General features: G+C 39.9%; 1 protein-coding gene across 1 annotated transcript; it reads right to left on the bottom strand.

Annotated features, from left to right (window-relative positions):
* Window positions 1-1,518: 1,518 nt before the first annotated feature.
* On the bottom strand, window positions 1,519-16,507 carry LOC110783827 (uncharacterized). Its single transcript, XM_021988212.1, has 2 exons — window positions 16,403-16,507; window positions 1,519-1,770 (listed from the first exon to the last, which is right to left on the bottom strand). The coding sequence occupies exons 1-2, from the start codon at window positions 16,505-16,507 to the stop codon at window positions 1,519-1,521; spliced, it is 357 nt and encodes a 118-aa protein (XP_021843904.1).
* Window positions 16,508-19,476: the final 2,969 nt, after the last annotated feature.

Genomic DNA, 19,476 nt, shown 5'->3' on the forward strand with positions numbered 1-19,476 from the left:
ATCCTCAAGTAAAGGAGGCGACCAACCAAGCCGAGCGTGTCCAAGGGGAGTTGGACGTCGCCAGGTTGCAGGTTTGTACCTTGAAGGAGCGTCTGCATGAGTCCTATGACCAAGGAGAGCAGGCAATGAGGGATGCGGTCAAGCACGCATGGGATCACCATATGGAGGAATATGACCTCGCTTGGTTTGAGCGGCGCTTGGAACATAGTTCAGCTGTGCTTGTTGCTGAGCGTCTTGGTATGCCGCCTTCCGAGTTCGTGCCCTCCGATGATGAAGATGATGCCCTCGTCCCCTGATTTAGTGTCTGCCTTTCAATATAAACAATTCCAGTTTAGTGTGTCTGTGCCTGAGGGCAAAAACAATTTATGTTTCTGTATTTTGCGCCGTTCGCGTATTTATTTCTGTGCCTGTTGAGCACCAACACTTTTATAATTTTTTGTTGTTTTTGCGCACATTGCCTCCTTATTTTATATCTATCTGTGTTCCATAGTTGGCTTTTTCTTAGCAATGCTTCAAATCAATAGGTATGGTCGTCACTTTTCTTGTCGAGCGTGTCTATATTCGAGTTGATTGACGCAAGTCAATCAATAGGTATGATTGCCGCTAGACAGGCTCGTCAGATGAAGTGGACGACCATAATCTGGACGACACGAAACGTCGTCGCAAATCTATTAAGCAGGCAATCCTTGTTTACAAGGACTTCTTGCCGACCCATTCTTATTTTTGTGAGTAAGTCGTAGACACTAAATAGGAATGCTGTATGGCGCATGGGCAGTTAACAGAGAAACCCTTGTTTTTATGAACAAGTTGGCCGCAGCGGTATTTTTATACCGCGAGGATGGTAGTTGAATAGGTGATCAGCCTATAACTAGTGCTAATCTAGGCCACTTCTTAGGCTTCAATCAATTAGTCTTGTTATGGACGTGTGCTAATCTAGGCCACTTCTTAGGCCGTTTACACAATTAGGCTTTCATTCAATGACGTAAAAAGGATGTCGAGCAAAAGTAGAGTAATTTTATTTATAATTTTTGCAAGGGAAATTTAGCCAAGTAAAAAGAAACTATTCCATTGAGGCATTTTAGGTTTAAAGTGGAATAAACTACCAAGACTTGACGCTAGGGTCTTCCTTTAAAAGTTGTACTTCTTCAGATTGTCTGCATTCCAAGTCCGGAGAATAGGCCGACCTTGCATGTACTGTATGCGGTAGATGCCGTCCCGAACCTCGTCATATATCTCATATGGTCCTTCCCAGGTAGGAGTTAGCTTACCTTGCTTATTCGCCCGTCCTACAGATTCCATCTTCCGAAGAACAAAGTCTCCCACCTTCAGAACTCGCTTCGAGACTCTTTTGTTGTATTCTCTGGACATGCGGAGCTTGTATAGTTCTTGCCTTAGGGCGGCATTGCCTCTCATTTCAGGTAAAAAGTCTAGGGCTGCCTTCATCAGTTCCCAATTGGCATTTTCATCGTACAACATAACTCTAAGTGTTGGCTCACACATTTCTATGGGGAGGACTGCCTAGGCTCCGTAAGCCAGCAAGAATGGTGTTTCTCCAGTTGAGTTTTTTGCCGTGGTACAAATTGACCACAAGACATTTGGCAACTCATCAGCCCACAATCCCTTAGCTTCATCTAGCTTCTTCTTCATTCCTTCAGAAATGATTTTGTTGAAAGCCTCAACCTGTCCATTTGCCTGCGGCCTGCCGACTGATGCAAAATGACTAGTTATACCGTGCTCGGCTAGCCAGTCTTTGAGCTTTGGCGTCTCAAACTGCGGTACATTGTCAAAAACAATTGACTGGGGCACTCCAAAGCGAGTGATTATGTTTTTTTCCAGATGAATGCCTTCACATCATATGCTTTGATGTTCTTTAATGCTTCCGCTTCCACCCACTTGGTGAAGTAATCCACAGCAACAATGACATAACGTCTCCCTCCTGGCGCGGCGGTGTACGGTCCTAGGAGGTTGATATGAGTTTAAAAACTCGTTGTATAATTAAGGATAGTTGATTAACAAGCTAGACCTTTAGCTCGTTGATCGTGATTGCAAGACAAGACCTATTAACTCACAATCGGCTCTTTGAGTAGGAAACACGTCCAAAAACAAAGAAAAGGCAGAATTATAATCAATAATTCAAAGTAAACTGAAAACAAGTGTTTATTCTTCCAATTGGTTGTTTATTCCATTCAGCAAGCTAGCTATAAATAGCCTAAAACAGCAGCCAAAGAACGGCAGTTACAAAGCTTTAAACAGCCATTTAAAAGCCATTTAAGGGCCTTTAAATTCGGTGGTTACAAAGCAATGAGAGCATCCCTAATGCATGCAGTCACTAATTTGCAGTTACAAAGGGCTTAAAACCCTCCTTACAATCAGCAACCTTTAAAGTTATTGAAATGACTGAATTTAAATGGGATTAAAACAATTGTACCCTTATTAAACTGAATTAAACAAAAGAAAATTACAAACAGATTTTAACCACCGAACCACCTTGATTAAACGGACCATCAAACGAATTCATTCAATCCAATTCACCATGCACACAAAATGAGCCATTGAGCCTAAATCAGCGTTGGTTCCAATTGTTAGCATATGACCGTCACCTTGACCATCAACTTCATCCATGACCGTATCATCCCCTCCCCCTTTAAAAGGAATTGACCTCAATTCAGCAAGGCTATCATCATCAAGATAGGGTCAGAGATCACCTACATTGAAAGTAGCATGGACACCATAATCTCCCGGAAGCTCGATCTTGTAAGCATTATCATTCACACGTGCAACCACCTTGTAAGGACCTTCTGCCCTAGGCATATGCTTGTTTTTGCGTTTGCTTGGAAAACTCTCTTTCCTCAAATGAACCCAAACCAAATCACCTTCGTCAAACACCCGAGCCTTGCGATTCTTATTTGATTTCTGTTTATAAGAGGTATTGATAGCTTCAATACGGTCACGAACATGTTGGTGCAGTTTCATCATAGAATTTAACTTGGCATCGGCATCTTTGTGAACAAACTCACCTTTTGGTAATGGAATCAGATCCAATGGCAAGTAAGGATTAATCCCATATACCACTTCAAATGGAGAATGACCAGTAGCATAAGTAGGAGAACGATTCTAAGCAAATTCAGCGTGAGCAAGCTTGACATCCCAATCCTTTTGCGTTTTACTTACCAACCCTCGCAACAACGTTCCCAAGGTTCGATTTGTAACCTCCGTTTGCCCATCAGTTTGAGGGTGATGTGAAGTGCTAAACAACAACTTGGTTCCCACCTTTCTCCACAATGTATTCCAAAAGTAACTCAAGAACTTGGAGTCACGATCAGAAACAATAGTTTTAGGAATTCCATGCAAACGAACAATCTCGTTATAATACAAATCAGCCACATTACAAGCATCATCCGTTTTGTGACAAGCAACAAAGTGAGCCATCTTTGAATATCTATCAACCACGACCATAATAGCATCCTTACCTCTTTGAGTACGAGGCAAAGCCACTATAAAATCCATAGAAATGTCTTCCCAAGGACGAACTGGAACCGGCAAAGGTGAGTATAAACCAGTCTTGAAAGAACTCTTGGCCATATGACAAGTCACGCATTTATTCACAATGTTTGTTACATCGCCTAACATTTTAGGCCAAAAGAAATGCTCTCTCAAAATCTCCAAGGTCTTGGCTATGCCAAAGTGACCAGCCAATCCGGCCTCCACCATGAGCCTCACGAACTAGTAGCTCACGAATTGAGTGTTTAGGAATACAAAGACGATTGCCTTTGAAAAGAAACCCATCTTGAAACATATATTCTCCATAGGCACCAACTGCACATTTCTCAAATGCGACTCCAAAGTCACCATGATCACGATAATAGTCTTTCAAGGTCTCAAACCCCAATAGACGAACATCAAGTGTAGCAAGCAAAGTATACCTTCGTGATAGTGCATCAGCCACCACATTGCTTTTACCATCTTTGTACTTCGATGAAAAATGAAAGCATTGCTAGAACTCAACCCATTTAGCATGCCTTGGGCTCAATTTTTGTTGCCCATTAATATACTTCAAAGATTCATGATCAGAATGCAAAACCAAGTGGCTAGAACGCAAATAATGACTCCAATGATCCAAAGCTCTAATAATAGCATAGAACTCTTTGTCATAAGTGCAATAATTCAAACGAGCACCCCCTAACTTTTCCGAAAAATAAACTATGGGACGCTTACCTTGGATAAAAACAGCACCAATTCCCACACCACTAGCATCACACTCGACCTCGAAAGGTTGAGAAAAATCTGGCAGCGCCAAAATAGGAGCAGCACACAAACGCTCTTTAATCACATCAAATGCCTTTTGAGCGTCCTCTCCCCATACAAAAGCACCTTTCTTCAAGCAACTAGTAATAGGAAATATTGAATATTGTTCGAATCGGAAATGAATTCCGGAATCGGAAAACGAATCGAAAGTGCGACGTACGGAATAATCATCGGACGAGCTTGCTGGACGTAAGGCCCAACACGAAGCTAGGCCCGCGCCTAGTGAAGCCCGCGCAGCAGCGAGCAGCAGCAGCCCAGCCGCGCCGAGCAAGGCAGGCCCAGCCAAGCACGAAGCAAGGCAAGCAAGACAGGCTGGCAGCGCCCTTGCATGGGCCGCGTTCCAGCGCTGCTGGGCCGCACGCGCACAACGCCCCTTGTGGGCTGCTCGTGTGTATGTGTTGTGTTCGTGCATGCTACGAATATATCCTTAGATGCTTAGGATTTGTTAGGTTAGTTGTTTTCATAAATCCACTAGTGTTAGTCGTTTAATTAAACACTAAAATACAAAGGATTAATTTTAATAGAATTCTAATTGAATTAGTAAATTGAATCCTAGTGGATATCTAAATCCGATAATTCCTCCCTATAAATAGGTGATACATAATCACAATTTATAACACATAATCTCAAGTATTCATATAGTTTTAAGATTAAACTAAGCTTAATAATTTGCCAAATAATTAAGTTCGAATAACATAAAACCTTAGACTATATTCTAGTTAATTGAATCTAAGGCGGGTCCGAACGTGCTGTGGACTATCTACGGAGGGACGACACTTGGAGTCCCAAACTTGTTCTTGTTCGGTTCGGGAGCAGCTAGGGAAGGCACGCGTCACATGTATGTATCCTAAATTATGCTAATTGACTATGTGGCAATTAATTTATATTCCTGGCTTTATGGTTTTTCCGCATGAAATATATGTTTTATATTTGTCATAACCTAACAGTGGTATCATGAGCCTCTAATTAATTCCATAATCAATTATAGTTAACATGGTTAAATTTAATATATTTGCAATGAATTAAAGGGGTGAATAATTTCGGTGATTGTAATTAGTTGCAAATTCGTGCGATTATTTAATTATATGTTCACATGATTTTCAGCAGTTTAGTCAATAATGGTCGGAATCGTATAATTTTATAGTGAATTTCGCATGTAAACGACGTTTTAAAATTTTGACTAAAATCTAATATTTGATGCCAAACCCAGAATTCCCAAATTCAAAGCCTAACTATGACTTTTCGGAGGTTTTAGTTTTTCGAACGCAAAATTTATAATTTTTATGATGTTAAATTAAATATTTGCGAATCTTGTATGTAAATCTTGAATCTATGGTTGACCTACTTTATATGTTTAACAATTTTAAAGCCTAACCTTGTTAATTATACAACCTAATTTGTAATTGTAATTAATTTGTTGAAATTCAAATAATTTAGAATTTGATTTGATTTTCATAATTAATTAGCAATTTAATTAGGAACCTATGATTATAAACCACCATAAAATTTGTTAGAATCGAAAATTTTTAAACTTGTATGACCTAGATTTGAATCCATGAAAATAAATATAATCGGAAATTAATTTGAATAATAAATTTTCGATTTTTCGCCTAAATTTATGAAACTAATATGATTTATTAATTTGTCAATAAATTTAAATAATAAAAGTTTTAATTTTTATGAAATCCGTTCACGAACTTGCAAGCACAAAGCAATGGACGCTAAGTCTTACCCTTAAGGGGTTTTGTATAGTGCGGGCATGCGATGACGAGCAAGGGAGCTCGTCGCCCATGCGGTACGATGCAACGAGCATGGTCGTGGCACATGCGCGCAAGGCAGCAGCCCTGCTATGCGCTGTGTGCATGCTACGTGCATGTGGGCGGAGAGGCGAGACGTAAGGCAGTGAGCACACATGGCCGCGCGCGGGCAGCGAGAGCTGGCTCGACCAGCAAGCGCTGCCCAGCCCAGCGAGGGATGCCTCGCCACAGAGAGCGAGCGTGATGCGCGCAGGCGTGCCTTGCTCGGCTTGCTGCGTCTGCGCGTGGCTGCTCGTGTGTTGCGGTACGATCAATCGAGTGGTGGCCCATGGGGAGCTACTGCTACATGGGCTCGACGAGGCACGGGTGCAGGCTCATGGCCTTGTCTTGGCCCGATTGGTTCGTTTTAATTTTAATTTTTCGGTTGAAAACGATTTTAATTAAATATAAATTTGTAATTTAATTTTTCTCGAAATTTAATTTTGAATAATTTTTTTATTATAAATTTCTTTATACTAATTATTTTACTAAAATTAAAACCTTGATAAATTTAAATTAACTAATTTAATCAAAAATAAATTAAAGGATATGAGCTTTAAATTTTAATTAAATTTGTAAGTTTCCGGTTGATCTAGGAAATACAATTTTATGTTTAAAATTCGTAAAGCATGTAAATTTCTTGGTTTTAGTGGCAGCGTTTTAGTCATAAACTCTTGATTAGGTCTACATTCCTTTAAGGTTAAAACAACTCGATTAGAATTAATAAGTATTGAATAATTTATACATTATTGGAAGCCTTGATTAATTGATGCAAATATTTATGTGATTCAAATATTTATGTGATGCATAATATATTCTACTAACCAGCTATGTTGGCCATTCATTGATAAATGAATGGGTGAATGGTATATTATAAATGTACTGTTTTGCAGGTTATGAAAAGTGACTAGTATGGCCCAAATAGGATAAAAAATATGGTATGCGTACCATTAATTTGAATGTAAAATTGGTCTAATGCACCAAAGTTTTTAATTTAAATATGGTATGCGTACTATCAAATAGTTGTAATTAGTTTCAATTATAGCATATCCTATTTGAAGAAAATGGCGCCTCCCATGGTGAAATTCAAGACGGAGTTTGAGTTGAAGCTTCAAGATGAAGTCGGGCTATACTAGTTCACATTTATATCTTATGCATGCTTTAAGTTATTTATTGCTTTAAATATGCCTTAAATATGCATGAGATTGTTGCTTGATTATGTTGCATGATTAAGGATTTTAGTTCACTTAAAATCTAACCAGCATAGTAAGAGTCTTAAGTTCCAAACATTAAAAATTGAGTTAAAAGGTGCCATGCCAAAATAACACTTAATTGGATAACCTTTACATCAATCTTACTAATAGTTTTCCGCCATAGAGAGGTGTTACTTATTGATCCTAAAGGGGTAAGGTACACAAATAATTGCGAGTACATGTTAGTTTTGGTGAAACTCAACGATATAAGTAAGGAGTCCTTTTATGTGGTGGAAAAATAGATAGGTTTACCTAATAAGACCTTAGACGTACCTATCAACCAAGAGTAGTTTCTAGACTATTAGCAAAGGATTTGCTTACCTAAAATATTTTAGAATTGAGTCTAAATACATAATGTGCTTAATTCTTCAATGATCTAATGATCTTGGAATCATTTTATTCACACCTGCCGGAACACATAACTTGAATAAAATGCTTAATAAATATTGAATTATGCATGCATGCTAGAATTTAAGTTTATTAAGAGAAAATGTGAATGGTTATTTATTTGTTTGTTCTTTTCAATTGTAGTTTTAACTATGGCAAACAACAATTCTTTTAACATCCGATTAATTCTCGAAAAGGAGAAGTTGAGCGGGAAAAACTTCCTTGACTGGCAAAGGAACTTGCAAATAGTTCTTATGCAGGAAGAAAAGGAGTATGTCCTGGAAGAGGCGATGCCCAAAGCCGCTGGCGACGAGGTCACTCAGGTAGCCCTCAATAGTTGGATTGATGCCAACAAGGATGTAAAATGTCTAATGCTTGCAACCATTAGTGTAGATCTACATAAAACGTTCATCAACTCAGATGCTTTCACGATCATCAGTGAGTTAAAGAACATGTTCCAAGATATGGCTCGAGTCGAAAGATTCGAGACTCATAGGCAAATTCTTGAGACCAAGCTTAAGAAAGGCGAGCACGTAAGTCCACATGTTCTCAAAATGATTGGACTCATTGAGAATATGAGTCGGCTGGATCAACAATTCTCTTAGGAAATGGTTGTAGACACCATCCTCCATTTTCTTCATTGTGGGTATGATTAGTTCAAGCTGAACTACATTATGAATAGTCTGGAAAAAACGCTCACTGAGCTTCACGGTATTCTGAAGACCGCTGAAAAGACGCTCAAAAGTGATAAGCAAGATGTGCTTAAGGTGTGTGGGGGCAAGTTCAAGAAACTAGTAAGAAGAGGAATGCTAAGAAAGGTGGAAAGAAGGCCAGCCCGACTAAGCAAGCTGGCGGCACCATGTCTGAAAAGAAGAAGGTGAGCCAACCCACTTCTGAATCTGAATGCTTCTACTGCAAGAAGAAGGGGCATTGGAATAGAGATTGCTTGAAGCTTAAGGAAGATCAGAAGAAAGGAACAGTCGTTCCATCTTCAGGTATTTTCTTTATAGACTGTATACTTGCAAATTCAACTTCTTGGGTATTAGATACAGGTTGTGGCTCACACTTATGTTCCAATTCGCAGGGACTAAGAAGAAGTTTGAAGGTTAAGCAAGGGTGAAGTCGACCTACGAGTGGGAAATGGAGCACGGATTGCTGCATTAGTTGTAGGAACTTATTATTTGTCATTGCCCTCTGGGCTAGTTTTGGATCTGGAAGAATGTTTCCATGTTCCAAGTCTTACTAAAAATATCATTTCTGTTTCTTGCTTAGATGCTAAGGGATTTTCCTTTTTAATTAAAGACAATAGTTGCTCGTTTTATTTTAAAGAGATGTTTTATGGATCTGCTAGATTAGTCAGTGGAATTTATTTATTAGATCACGACAAACAAGTTTATAACATAAATACCAAAAATGCCAAAAATAATGATTTAGATCTCACCTATCTGTGGCATTGTCGATTAGGCCATATTAACATGAAGTGCATAGAAAGACTTCAAAAGGAAGGAATTCTAGAACCATTTGACTTAGAGGATTATGGTAAGTGCGATTCATGTTTACTTGGCAAAATGACAAAGCAACCTTTCTCTAAAGTTGGAGAAAGAGCATTTGAACTATTGGGATTAAATCCATACAGATGTATGTGGACCAATGAGTACAAATGCTAGGGGTGGTTTCAGCTACTTTATCACTTTCACTGATGACTTCTGTAGATATGGTTATGTCTACCTAATGAAGCATAAGTCTGTATCCTTTGAAAAATTCAAGAAATTTCAGAGTGAAGTAGAGAATCAGTTAGGCAAGAAGATTAAGGCACTGCGGTCTGATAGAGGCGGTGAATATCTAAGCTATGAATTTGATGACCATCTGAAAGAATGTGGAATTCTGTCAGAATTGACTCCTCCCGGAACACCACAATGGAACATTGTGTCAGAACGGAGGAACAGAACCTTGCTAGACATGGTTAGATCTGAAGGAAATAATGCCTGTAGACACCTACTTTTGTCCCCATTCCCGAAAGGGAAAGGTTCGATGATGAAAGAATAAAATCTCCACTTGACAACGCATCTCCTATAAAATGAACGAATCTCAATTCCCCATTTCATTTCACCCGAAACCTGCTATTTATGGAAACCTGCTAAAAATAGTAACTGCCGTAAAAGGTAGCTTCTAAAAGTGGCAAATCATAAAGGATAGAAACCTGTCAGAATTAGGTGTTGCATTCCAACATAAATCCTAAATGAGATAGAAAACTACGAGAATCCTATTCCTAATATGATTCGGAAATAAGAGTTACGTAATAATTAAAATCCTAACGAGCCTAGAGTTCGTAACGGGCCCAGACGCATTCCGTCATAAAATTGATACGCGCTAAAAGACTCAATTAAGTCTCAAACTCTACGGATTTCAGGAATCCGAATCTGACTAATGAAAACAGCCCAGACCCTATTTTCAACGCCTGGCTCTGGGCGCCGAAATCTTCGGCGCCCAGGCCTGGGCGCTGAAAACACCTGGGTACGTGTTTTTTTCTAATTCTTTGTGGATTAGAACTCTGCAATTCTATCTTTCCACGAACTCTTCCCTATAAATAGACCCCTAAATTCGACGTGAAAAGGACACACACAACACACAATTATATTCTGAGTATTGACTCAAACCCTTAGCCTAAGCCTCACGCTGCGAAACTGTTCACGCGTTCTGTCGCAATCGATCCATAAATCGAACAGAACGTATCCTGTCCCATAATTGAGATTCTTTAAATAAAAAGGAGAAATAGCAAAGTCAAAGTGGTTAGTTTTCTGAGAACCGTGACGCACCTCTCAAGGGTGCGTCGTAATGTGTCCCTTTTCGATGATTTAACTTCTTTCCTCGCCCTTTTTATGCATTGTTAAACTAACTGAATCTGATTGTTCTATCACGCCTTACAAACATAATATTTTTGGGAAATCGGATTATCATGCTAGGTCCCTTAATGCTATTTAAATCAGATAATCACGATCGAATTAGTATTATATGTTGCATATTGCTAAAATCAACTCAGATTAGTTTAATAGTTAACGCATGTCCCTTCAATTATTTATGCTGAGCTAGTAAGGATATCCTGCCTCTGGAGTTATCGACCAGCGAAGTACTCCTCTCGGTAGTTACAGTCCCCCGAACCCTCAATCTCTACCTTGCAGGTGTATGTTGAGAGATCCCCACACCAGGGATCACAAGGGAACCTACGGCCGTCGTGGTCAAACATAATTGCACTCCCTTTATGTCACGATAACCGGGTTTTGTCAGTTTTTCTCATTGTCGTTAAAAACTGAATGGCGACTCCTATATTACTAGTCAATTGGGTGTAAACTCACAGGAAATCCAATTACACTTGATTGAATAAAAAGAATCGTCACACCCACGAGGGACGAGGTCACGCATTAGCCTCGTGCTTTTTTCGACCCCCTCACAATGCCCTTGGTCCAAGTATGCATTTAATGGCAAGTCTAATAAATACGGTTCAATATTAATTATACAAGTTAATAATTCAGTGAGATCAAGTGAACTGTATGCCTAGCTAGAGGTCGCTTCAGTTCAAGTGGATTAATGATATTAATCCACAGCTTACTCTTGACTGCACCCGTAGTCACACAAATAGTACGTAAACGGATCAAGTATTTAATGGCATTAAATACTCCATCTATGGATATTCGGAATCGACGGATCTTGGTTTCAGTAGGAGCTGATATCATCAAAGGCAAATAATGAATACTCCGGAAACGATGATATTGCCGGAAACGAAATATGGATCGTATCGAAAATATAAATATTATCCAAGTCGTAGATGTTGCCGGAAACGGAAACATGGTACGTGTCGGAAAATATTATCGGAAATGGAAATATTGCCGGAATCTGAAATATTGCCGGAAACGGAAATATTGTCGGAATCGGAAATATTATCGGAATCAGAAAATAATCCCCGAAACGGAAATATTAAATATTCGTTCCAAACGGAAATTAATTCCGGAATCGGAAATGTTAAATATTGTTCGTATCGGAAATAAATTCCGGAATTGGGAAATTAATCGGAAGCGCGTCGTACGAATAAGCATCGGACGAGCTTGCTAGACGAAGGCCCAGCGCCAAGCCAGGCCCACGTCCACCAAGCCTAGCGCTCCTCACAAACAGCCCAAGGCCACGCCAGGCCCAGCGCAAGGCCAGTCCCAGCGCGCGCCTAGGCTGCGAGCACAAGGAAGCACGCGTGGGCTTCGTGGGCTTTGCGTATGCGCGGGTATGGCCTGCGCGCATGCGGGTCATGCTCGTGTGTGCTTGCGTACGAAACCTAAACCATGTAGGATTCGTTTAAAGATTAAATTCCTATATCTACTAGATAATTAATTAATAGAGTTTTAATTAAATTCAGATTAATTAATTCGTTTCCTAGTAGGATTCCAATACCTTTTCCATACCCTATAAATAGGTGATCAATGCTCACAATTTATAACGAGTTTTCTAAGTATTCAAGAGAGTTTTAGGCATAAAATTCAGTCACTTATTTGCTTCATAATAACCGAAAATACATAGTACATTTGGGGCGTTTCTAGTTAATTAAACCTAAGGCGGATCCGGACGTGCTGTGGACTTTCTACGGAGGGACGACACTTGGAGTCCTAAAGACTTGTTCTTGTTCAGTTCGGGCGCAGCAAGGGAGGGCACGCTACAAAGAGTATGCATCCTAAATTATGCTAATTGTTATGTGACAATTAATTTGGAATCCTGGCTTTTATGGTTTTTCCGCATGATTTATATTCATTTATATGTATCATAACCTAACAGTGGTATCACAAGCCTCTAATTAATTCCATAATAATTGCTTAATATTGATAAGTGTATTTTCCGTCGTAGATAGAAAACAACCTATGCAAACAATATTTATAAAACCACTCAACTAACCGGCTAGCGGTAAGCAAAGGGATCGTCCCAAAGCAACGGTGGTTGTCGACTTTGAAAGTCAATCTAGTTCGAACAAGAATTTGGTTTTGAATTGTCACTTTTAAGAATCTAAAAACTACGAACTATGCTAAATTGAATCAAGAAAGGGAGATGTTAGGGAGTCGTGGATAGACTAGGGAAATCGGGGGAAATGAATTCAACTATCTAGCAATGATGATCATGCAACGAAGTGACGATTAGGCAAATAGCATCCTAAGACGAACACGCCACCTCTCGGATAGGGAACGCTAAGCGTCTAATCCACGGAAGAGCTTTCGCCTAATCCTTGATTAAACTAACTAGCATATAATAGGCACCGCCATTTGATCATACAAGATAGGCCCACAATCTCTTGCCAAACCTAACCTATGGTTCCACGTGATTCTAATCGAATAGCATTTGCAACTACCAATGAATTAGCATGGATGTCCTATCATCAAATCATATTTAATCACATGAATCAATTAACAATCAATCATCAATTTCCCCTAATTAAGCCCCTAGATTCTCCCCTTTCCCTAACCTAATTCTACTCACTAATCATTCTAGAAATTAAGCAATCCATTAATTCTAAGCTAGCAAGCATGAAATTGAAGGAGTAAGAGAAGGGAATTTAAGAATTCAATTGCACAATCAACTAGGAATTAAGAATCAAAGTAACTTCAATCAATGAAATCAAGAATTCAAGAAATTAAGGAATCGAAGAACAATCAACAACAAAGCAAGAGCAAGAATTATGAAACTAAGAATTAAATTGCAAATTGAAGCTTGAATGGAGGAGAGTTTCTCTCTGTAGAATTGCTGAAAATCTACTTTTAGAATCTCCAATTATCAACTAAAATTCTACACTCCACAAAATAAATCGAAAAATCTATTTATAAGTTTCCCCAAATAGAAGCCAGAATTCGAATAAGAGCAGCCGGCGCAACCATTCGGTCACACAAACCTTTTGTGCGACCGAATGTAAAAGAATCATTCGAGCAAATACTGGGTCTTGTGCGAGCGAAGGCAGCGAAGAAAACTTCCTTCGTCATGTGCGACCGAACGAAGAACCCTGTTCGGTCGAATGGGATTTCTTTGCTCATAATTCCTTCACAGCTTCATTTGGTCGAACAAGGAAAGCCGTTTGGGCGCACAACTTTTGTGCGGTTGAGTAGAGATCATTGTGCGGTCGCATCCCAAGTTAGGGACATTCTGCCTCCAAAAACCAAATCTGTGCGACCGAACAACAGAGCACGTTCGATCGCACAAAACCTGTGTTGTCGAATTACCAGGGTTGTGCTGTCGTTTTACAATCTTGGGACATTCTGCCTCAAAAATCCGATTTGTGCGACCGAATGACAGAGGGCATTCGACCGCACAAAACTGGAATATCCTTGAACTCCATTTGCACTACCTATTCGGGCGCACAAAACGCCACTCGACCGCACAAGCCCTGTTTTGGCTCAAATTCACTTGTTTTCCATCATTTTTCATCAAGATCACCTATAAAGCACAAGATGGAACAAAACTTATAAATCTCACACAAAAAGCTATAAAAAATATTAAAAAGCATAAAAACTAACATAAAATCCAAGGCTAAGAGCGACATAAATGTCGCTCATCAAACTCCCCCAAGCTAAGCGTTTGCTAGTCTCTAGCAAACTAAACTCAACTAAGGAAGAATGAGCAACTAATCAGATTCTAAAAATTTACGAAAATCAAAATCTAGCAAATCTAATCATGGCAAGACTAAAATGGAAAACACAAACCAAGAAAAGAACGAAAGAAAAGAAAAGAGGAAGAAAAGAAATTAAACTACAAAATTCAAGATGGGCTTTATTATGGAACAAGTATAGAAGAACACTAATATTACTAATCAAATAAATGAGTACACGCTAACTAATGTCCTAAACCGAGTGAAAGATTCGAGCATCAAGCAAAGTGAACTAAGGGCAAGCACTAGTCAATCCCCCTACATCCGGGCAAACCACGTCAAATCTCTAGATCTTATCCACCCTTGAGAATAGCGTCTCAAGACACCGCGAAGGCGCCAGAAAATCAACATTAGGCTACCCGACATCTTAGCATGACAACCTTGTTCCTTAAGCTTGACCAAATTCTCCCTCCACCGACAATGACTCAATTCTAAAGGGTCAAGAGGGCTTTTAGGGCGTAACGTAGGCTAGGGGTAAGGCGCGGAACAAATTTGGGCATTTGGTGCTCATACCTAAAGTGAAGCGCATTGATAGAACTAAACTCAAGCATTTTGAACCAAACACAAACTCGTACCACTTATTTGGGGTACCCCCAAGCTTATTCAACAACAATTCTAAACTACAACTCTTTTTTGCGTTTTTTCCTTGATTTGATTTTCCTCTTTGTTTTTTTTTTGTGTTTCAAATGAAACTTTTCATTACTTGTTTTTTTCTCTATTTTTGGCTTTTTTTTTCAAAACTTTACTCTCTTTTTTGCTTTTGCAACAATTATTCACTATATACAACATTCTTCCAAAACTTTGCCATTCATACCAAACAACATTCATTCCTCAACTTTGCATAATTACTCCAAAACAACAAGCATCATAACTCTAAGCTTCACTATCACTTCTAAGGGTGAAAACAAAACAAAGGCTATTAGGCTTGTAATGTGCTCATAAGAAATGAAGGGTCAAGGCTCAAATGGTTAGCAAAGGGGCAAATGCAAACAAAAACATATGAGAAAAATAAGAAAAAAGAGTCCTAAACTAAAAAGAAAAATGTCACCGAAAGAAATGCCTCTATCGTCCCCTAAAGTAGTTCGGTCGCGGTCTCGGGAAGGAAATGGTCAAACTCGGGAGACAAGAAAGTCAATGCTAAGGATCCATGCCACTCAATATATGAAAATGTGTTTGGGCTTATTTTTGAGCATGAACCTCACAAGGGAGAAAATACCATTCTCTCCGGCTTCAAATCACTAGAGAAATCGACACCATCTTACCACAAGCCAAGAGTTCATGACGCATGCTACCCATAGTTCAACCAACTTTCTTGACACCAAATCCTAGACTCGACCCAAGACATTAAGAACCGTGTAAAAATCTACCAATTAGGAATAAAATCATTCTAATCTACAAGTTCCAATTTTATATGCACCAACCAAGAATATTGCCTAAGAAAACCTAGAAAACTTGCCTTGATAAAAAGGAAATCAAAACAAAAGAAAAAGGAAGAAAATAAGAAAACACACCAAAAAGGGAAACAAAAAGAAACAAATAAAACAAACAAAAAGAAAAGAAACTAAAATCAAACTAAATCAATCTAAAAACAAAGAAACAAGCACATAATGGTATGATTCATACCAATGAGCATTAACAAGTAGCCAACCACACAACAAAACTCCCCCCAAGCTAGAATTAGGCCATGTCCTCACGGCCTAAAACCAAGCAAGGAGGGGCACAACTACCCATCCAACGAAATGCCCCAACATGATGTATGCCCGTCCCCCAAAGTATGCAATAGAGTTAGAAGGATGTTACAGGAATTGTCGTGGGAGCAAGTCCTGCAAAGAGCCGTTAAAAACCGAACAAACTCACCAAAATAAAGACTGGTAAAGCAAAAGGTGGAAAGTGTGAACCCACCGCGATGAAACATACCAAAACAATGCTCAAAAGCAAGCAAGAATAAAAATGTTAGTAGACAGGGCCAAATGGCCAAAACACACCAAAAGTACCATCATAGACTCATCATTATCATATGTACAACCACACAAAGTGGCAAGAAGACCAACAACACCAACAAGCATCAAAAGATCCCTAAGCAAACCCCCACCCCGCATTTCTCCCCCAAGCTAATCGCAAGCATACCATCACATCAAGATGGGGGAAAAAGGGAGTGAATTCTAAGAAGAAGGACTCGGGGAATGCGCCTTACCCTTCGCGTCATAACGCCTCCAATAGTCATCCCGCTCAAGGCGATGAGCAAGAGCCTCATCGGCGGTGAACGGGGTGGAATTGTAGGTGGGGTCCACATCGGGCCCCGAAGCATCGGTATAAGGCGGCCAACTATATTCGGGCCGAAGGGGGTAATTGCCATGGGGTGGCTCTCCTCGGGGACCATCCCAACCTCCCGTGTAACCCCTAGGCCACCCGGTGAAATCCTCGGGCCAACCATCTGGCCGATCTACAAAGTTCTTTTGAGCCGAGGAGAGGAACTCCAAAGTCACCCTTTTGTATGTAGGGGCACTCATCTTTGCAAACTCTTCCCACACTAGGCCCTTGAGTAACTTGTCAACCTCGGCCTCAACCCCCAAGCTACGAACGCTTTCCCGATGAAAGAACTTAGTGGGCTTAATAGTCCTCTTGGAAAGGACCTCAAAGAAATCCCAAGAGCGTTGCTCGGTGAACTCAATTCCATAAGTTTCCATGTGAGGAGGGGTTAGTGTCGTTGTTGCTTTCCTCTTTGATGAAGAGGTGATCGTGGCCTCGGTTGCGGCGGGGTTCTTCTTTGATCGCTTTGGTGCCATTGAAATGAGTTGATGCTAAGCAAAAAATCTACAAAACAAAAAGAAACAGACCAAGACACACAAAGAGGGATAAACTAAGTTAGTTCACAATCTAGGACGAACGAACAACTACAAGAGCTAAGAGTTAACAATCTTCATCAATTCATCATCAAGCTCTAAACATTACCCAAACTCCTCAACAAGCTTGAACTAACCACATTACTCCATACTAACCACCACAAACAATCACCATTACTTCCACAAACAAATAAAATCAAAGTATCCCAAAATCTCATTAAATCATCTAAAAAATTCTAGAGCTTAAATGGAACAAGGAATTAAACATGCAAAGCTCATCTAGACAATTAAAGACTAAGCATAACACAAACATGCATCAACTAACACCCAAAAATCAAAAATTTCAGAAAATTCTAACATTTTATGAACATGGTGAAAATGGAATGAAAAATAAGAATTAAGGGAAAGAAATAATCACCACAAGCAAAGGAAGTGGACTAGAATCGATCCCAAGATGCCTCTAGAGCTCCAATTTACCACACACACAATTGAGAACAATTTCACAAAAACCCTAGAAATTGGGGGTTTTGCAAAAAAAAAAATCTGAAAGTTTGGGGATTTTGGGGGTAGGGATGAATGAGAATGGGAGAATTTGATGAATGGGAAGTGAAATTTGTGAAGGGAAGTAAGTGAAATTGATGAGGAGTAGTAGTAGTAAGTGAGAGAAGAGAGTAATGGAGAAGTGAGAGAATGAGATTCGGACGAATGAAGAAGAAAAGAAAAGAAACTTGCGAATTTTCGAATAAATGCCTGCAATGGCAACCCCGCCAGGCTGTGCGATCGAACAGAATATGTCGTTCGGTCGCACAGACCTGTGCGATAGCACGGAAAAGATCATTCGGTCCAACAGACCTTGTGCGGGCGAATTTTCAGAGCTGTGCGATCGAGTGCCAAAGATTTTCCATTATGCCTCAAAACGAGTTTTGCCTCAAAACAAGATTTTACACTATTTTCACAAGCTTCCTATTTAAATCGAAAATGAAACTAAGTAATGGAAATTAAAGCACAAAATCAAATAAAAACTAAAGCTAGAAGTTAGACAACCGGGTTGCCTCCCGAGTAGCGCTCGTTTAACGTCATTAGCTTGACGAATCCCCCCAAAGCTCATGGGGGGGCAAGAATGAGACCAATACACGGTTTGCCTCCCGGTAGCGCTCGTTTAACGTCATTAGCTTGACGGATCTCCCCAAAAGGTCAAGGGGGGTCAAAAACAACCAACCTTGGGTCAACACTAGTCAACATGCATTTCTTTGCCCCTCTGGGTACAAAAATCTTACCGACATCACCATTCAAGAGGCGGAAACCAAACAATCCACCAACGTGCCCCTCCTCGGCATTCGATGGACTCTTGGCTTTCTTGGGTTGCTTGGCTTTCTTAGCCGATCCATGAAACACTTTGGAGGGTTTAGCTCCATTATCATCATCAACATGCGTTTTAAATATCTCGGGGATGGTTACAACATCATCAAACTCATCCCCAAGCGCCTTTGGGATTCCATGGACAATCTTGTCATCAAGAGAGGACCTAGCAAGCTCATTAGCACACTTAGAAACATGAAAATTGTTAGAAGAATTAGCACAAGAGTGATTGTTCTCAATACAAGCAAGAGTGTCAATTTTCATGCAACTTTTCATTTTAGAGCAACAATGTTCATCACTTGCAAGCTTGAAACTAGCCTTGGCGTCTCCCGCTTTCAAAGTGATTAGTCCTTCTTGCACATCGATAAGAGCACCCGCGGTGGCCAAAAATGGCCTCCCCAAGATAATGGGGGTATGGGCATCCTCATCAATGTCCAAGACGACGAAATCCACAAGGAAAGTAAGCTCGCCAACCACTAGGGGAACATCCTCAACGTTGCCAATAGGATACTTGACCGAACGGTCGGCAAGTTGCAAGGTGATGTTGGTTGGGACAAGATCTCCAACGTCAAGCTTGGCAAACACCGAATAAGGCAGTATACTAACGCTAGCACCCAAATCACACAAGGCATTGCTTATTTCAAGCTCCTTAATAGCACAAGGGATAGAAAAACTTCCCGGGTCTTTGAGTTTGGGTGGCGTTTTGTTAAGAATGATAGCACTACAATTCTCGGTGAGGTTCACCGTCTCCTTTACATCAAGATCTCACTTCCCACTCAAGATTTCCTTGAGAAATCTCGTATAAGAAGGCATTTGTTTCAAAGCATCCGTAAAGGGGATAGTGACATACAATTGTCGAAGAATCA

Source organism: Spinacia oleracea, chromosome 5 (assembly GCF_020520425.1).
Source record: "Spinacia oleracea cultivar Varoflay chromosome 5, BTI_SOV_V1, whole genome shotgun sequence".
Classification (NCBI taxonomy): domain Eukaryota; kingdom Viridiplantae; phylum Streptophyta; class Magnoliopsida; order Caryophyllales; family Amaranthaceae; genus Spinacia; species Spinacia oleracea.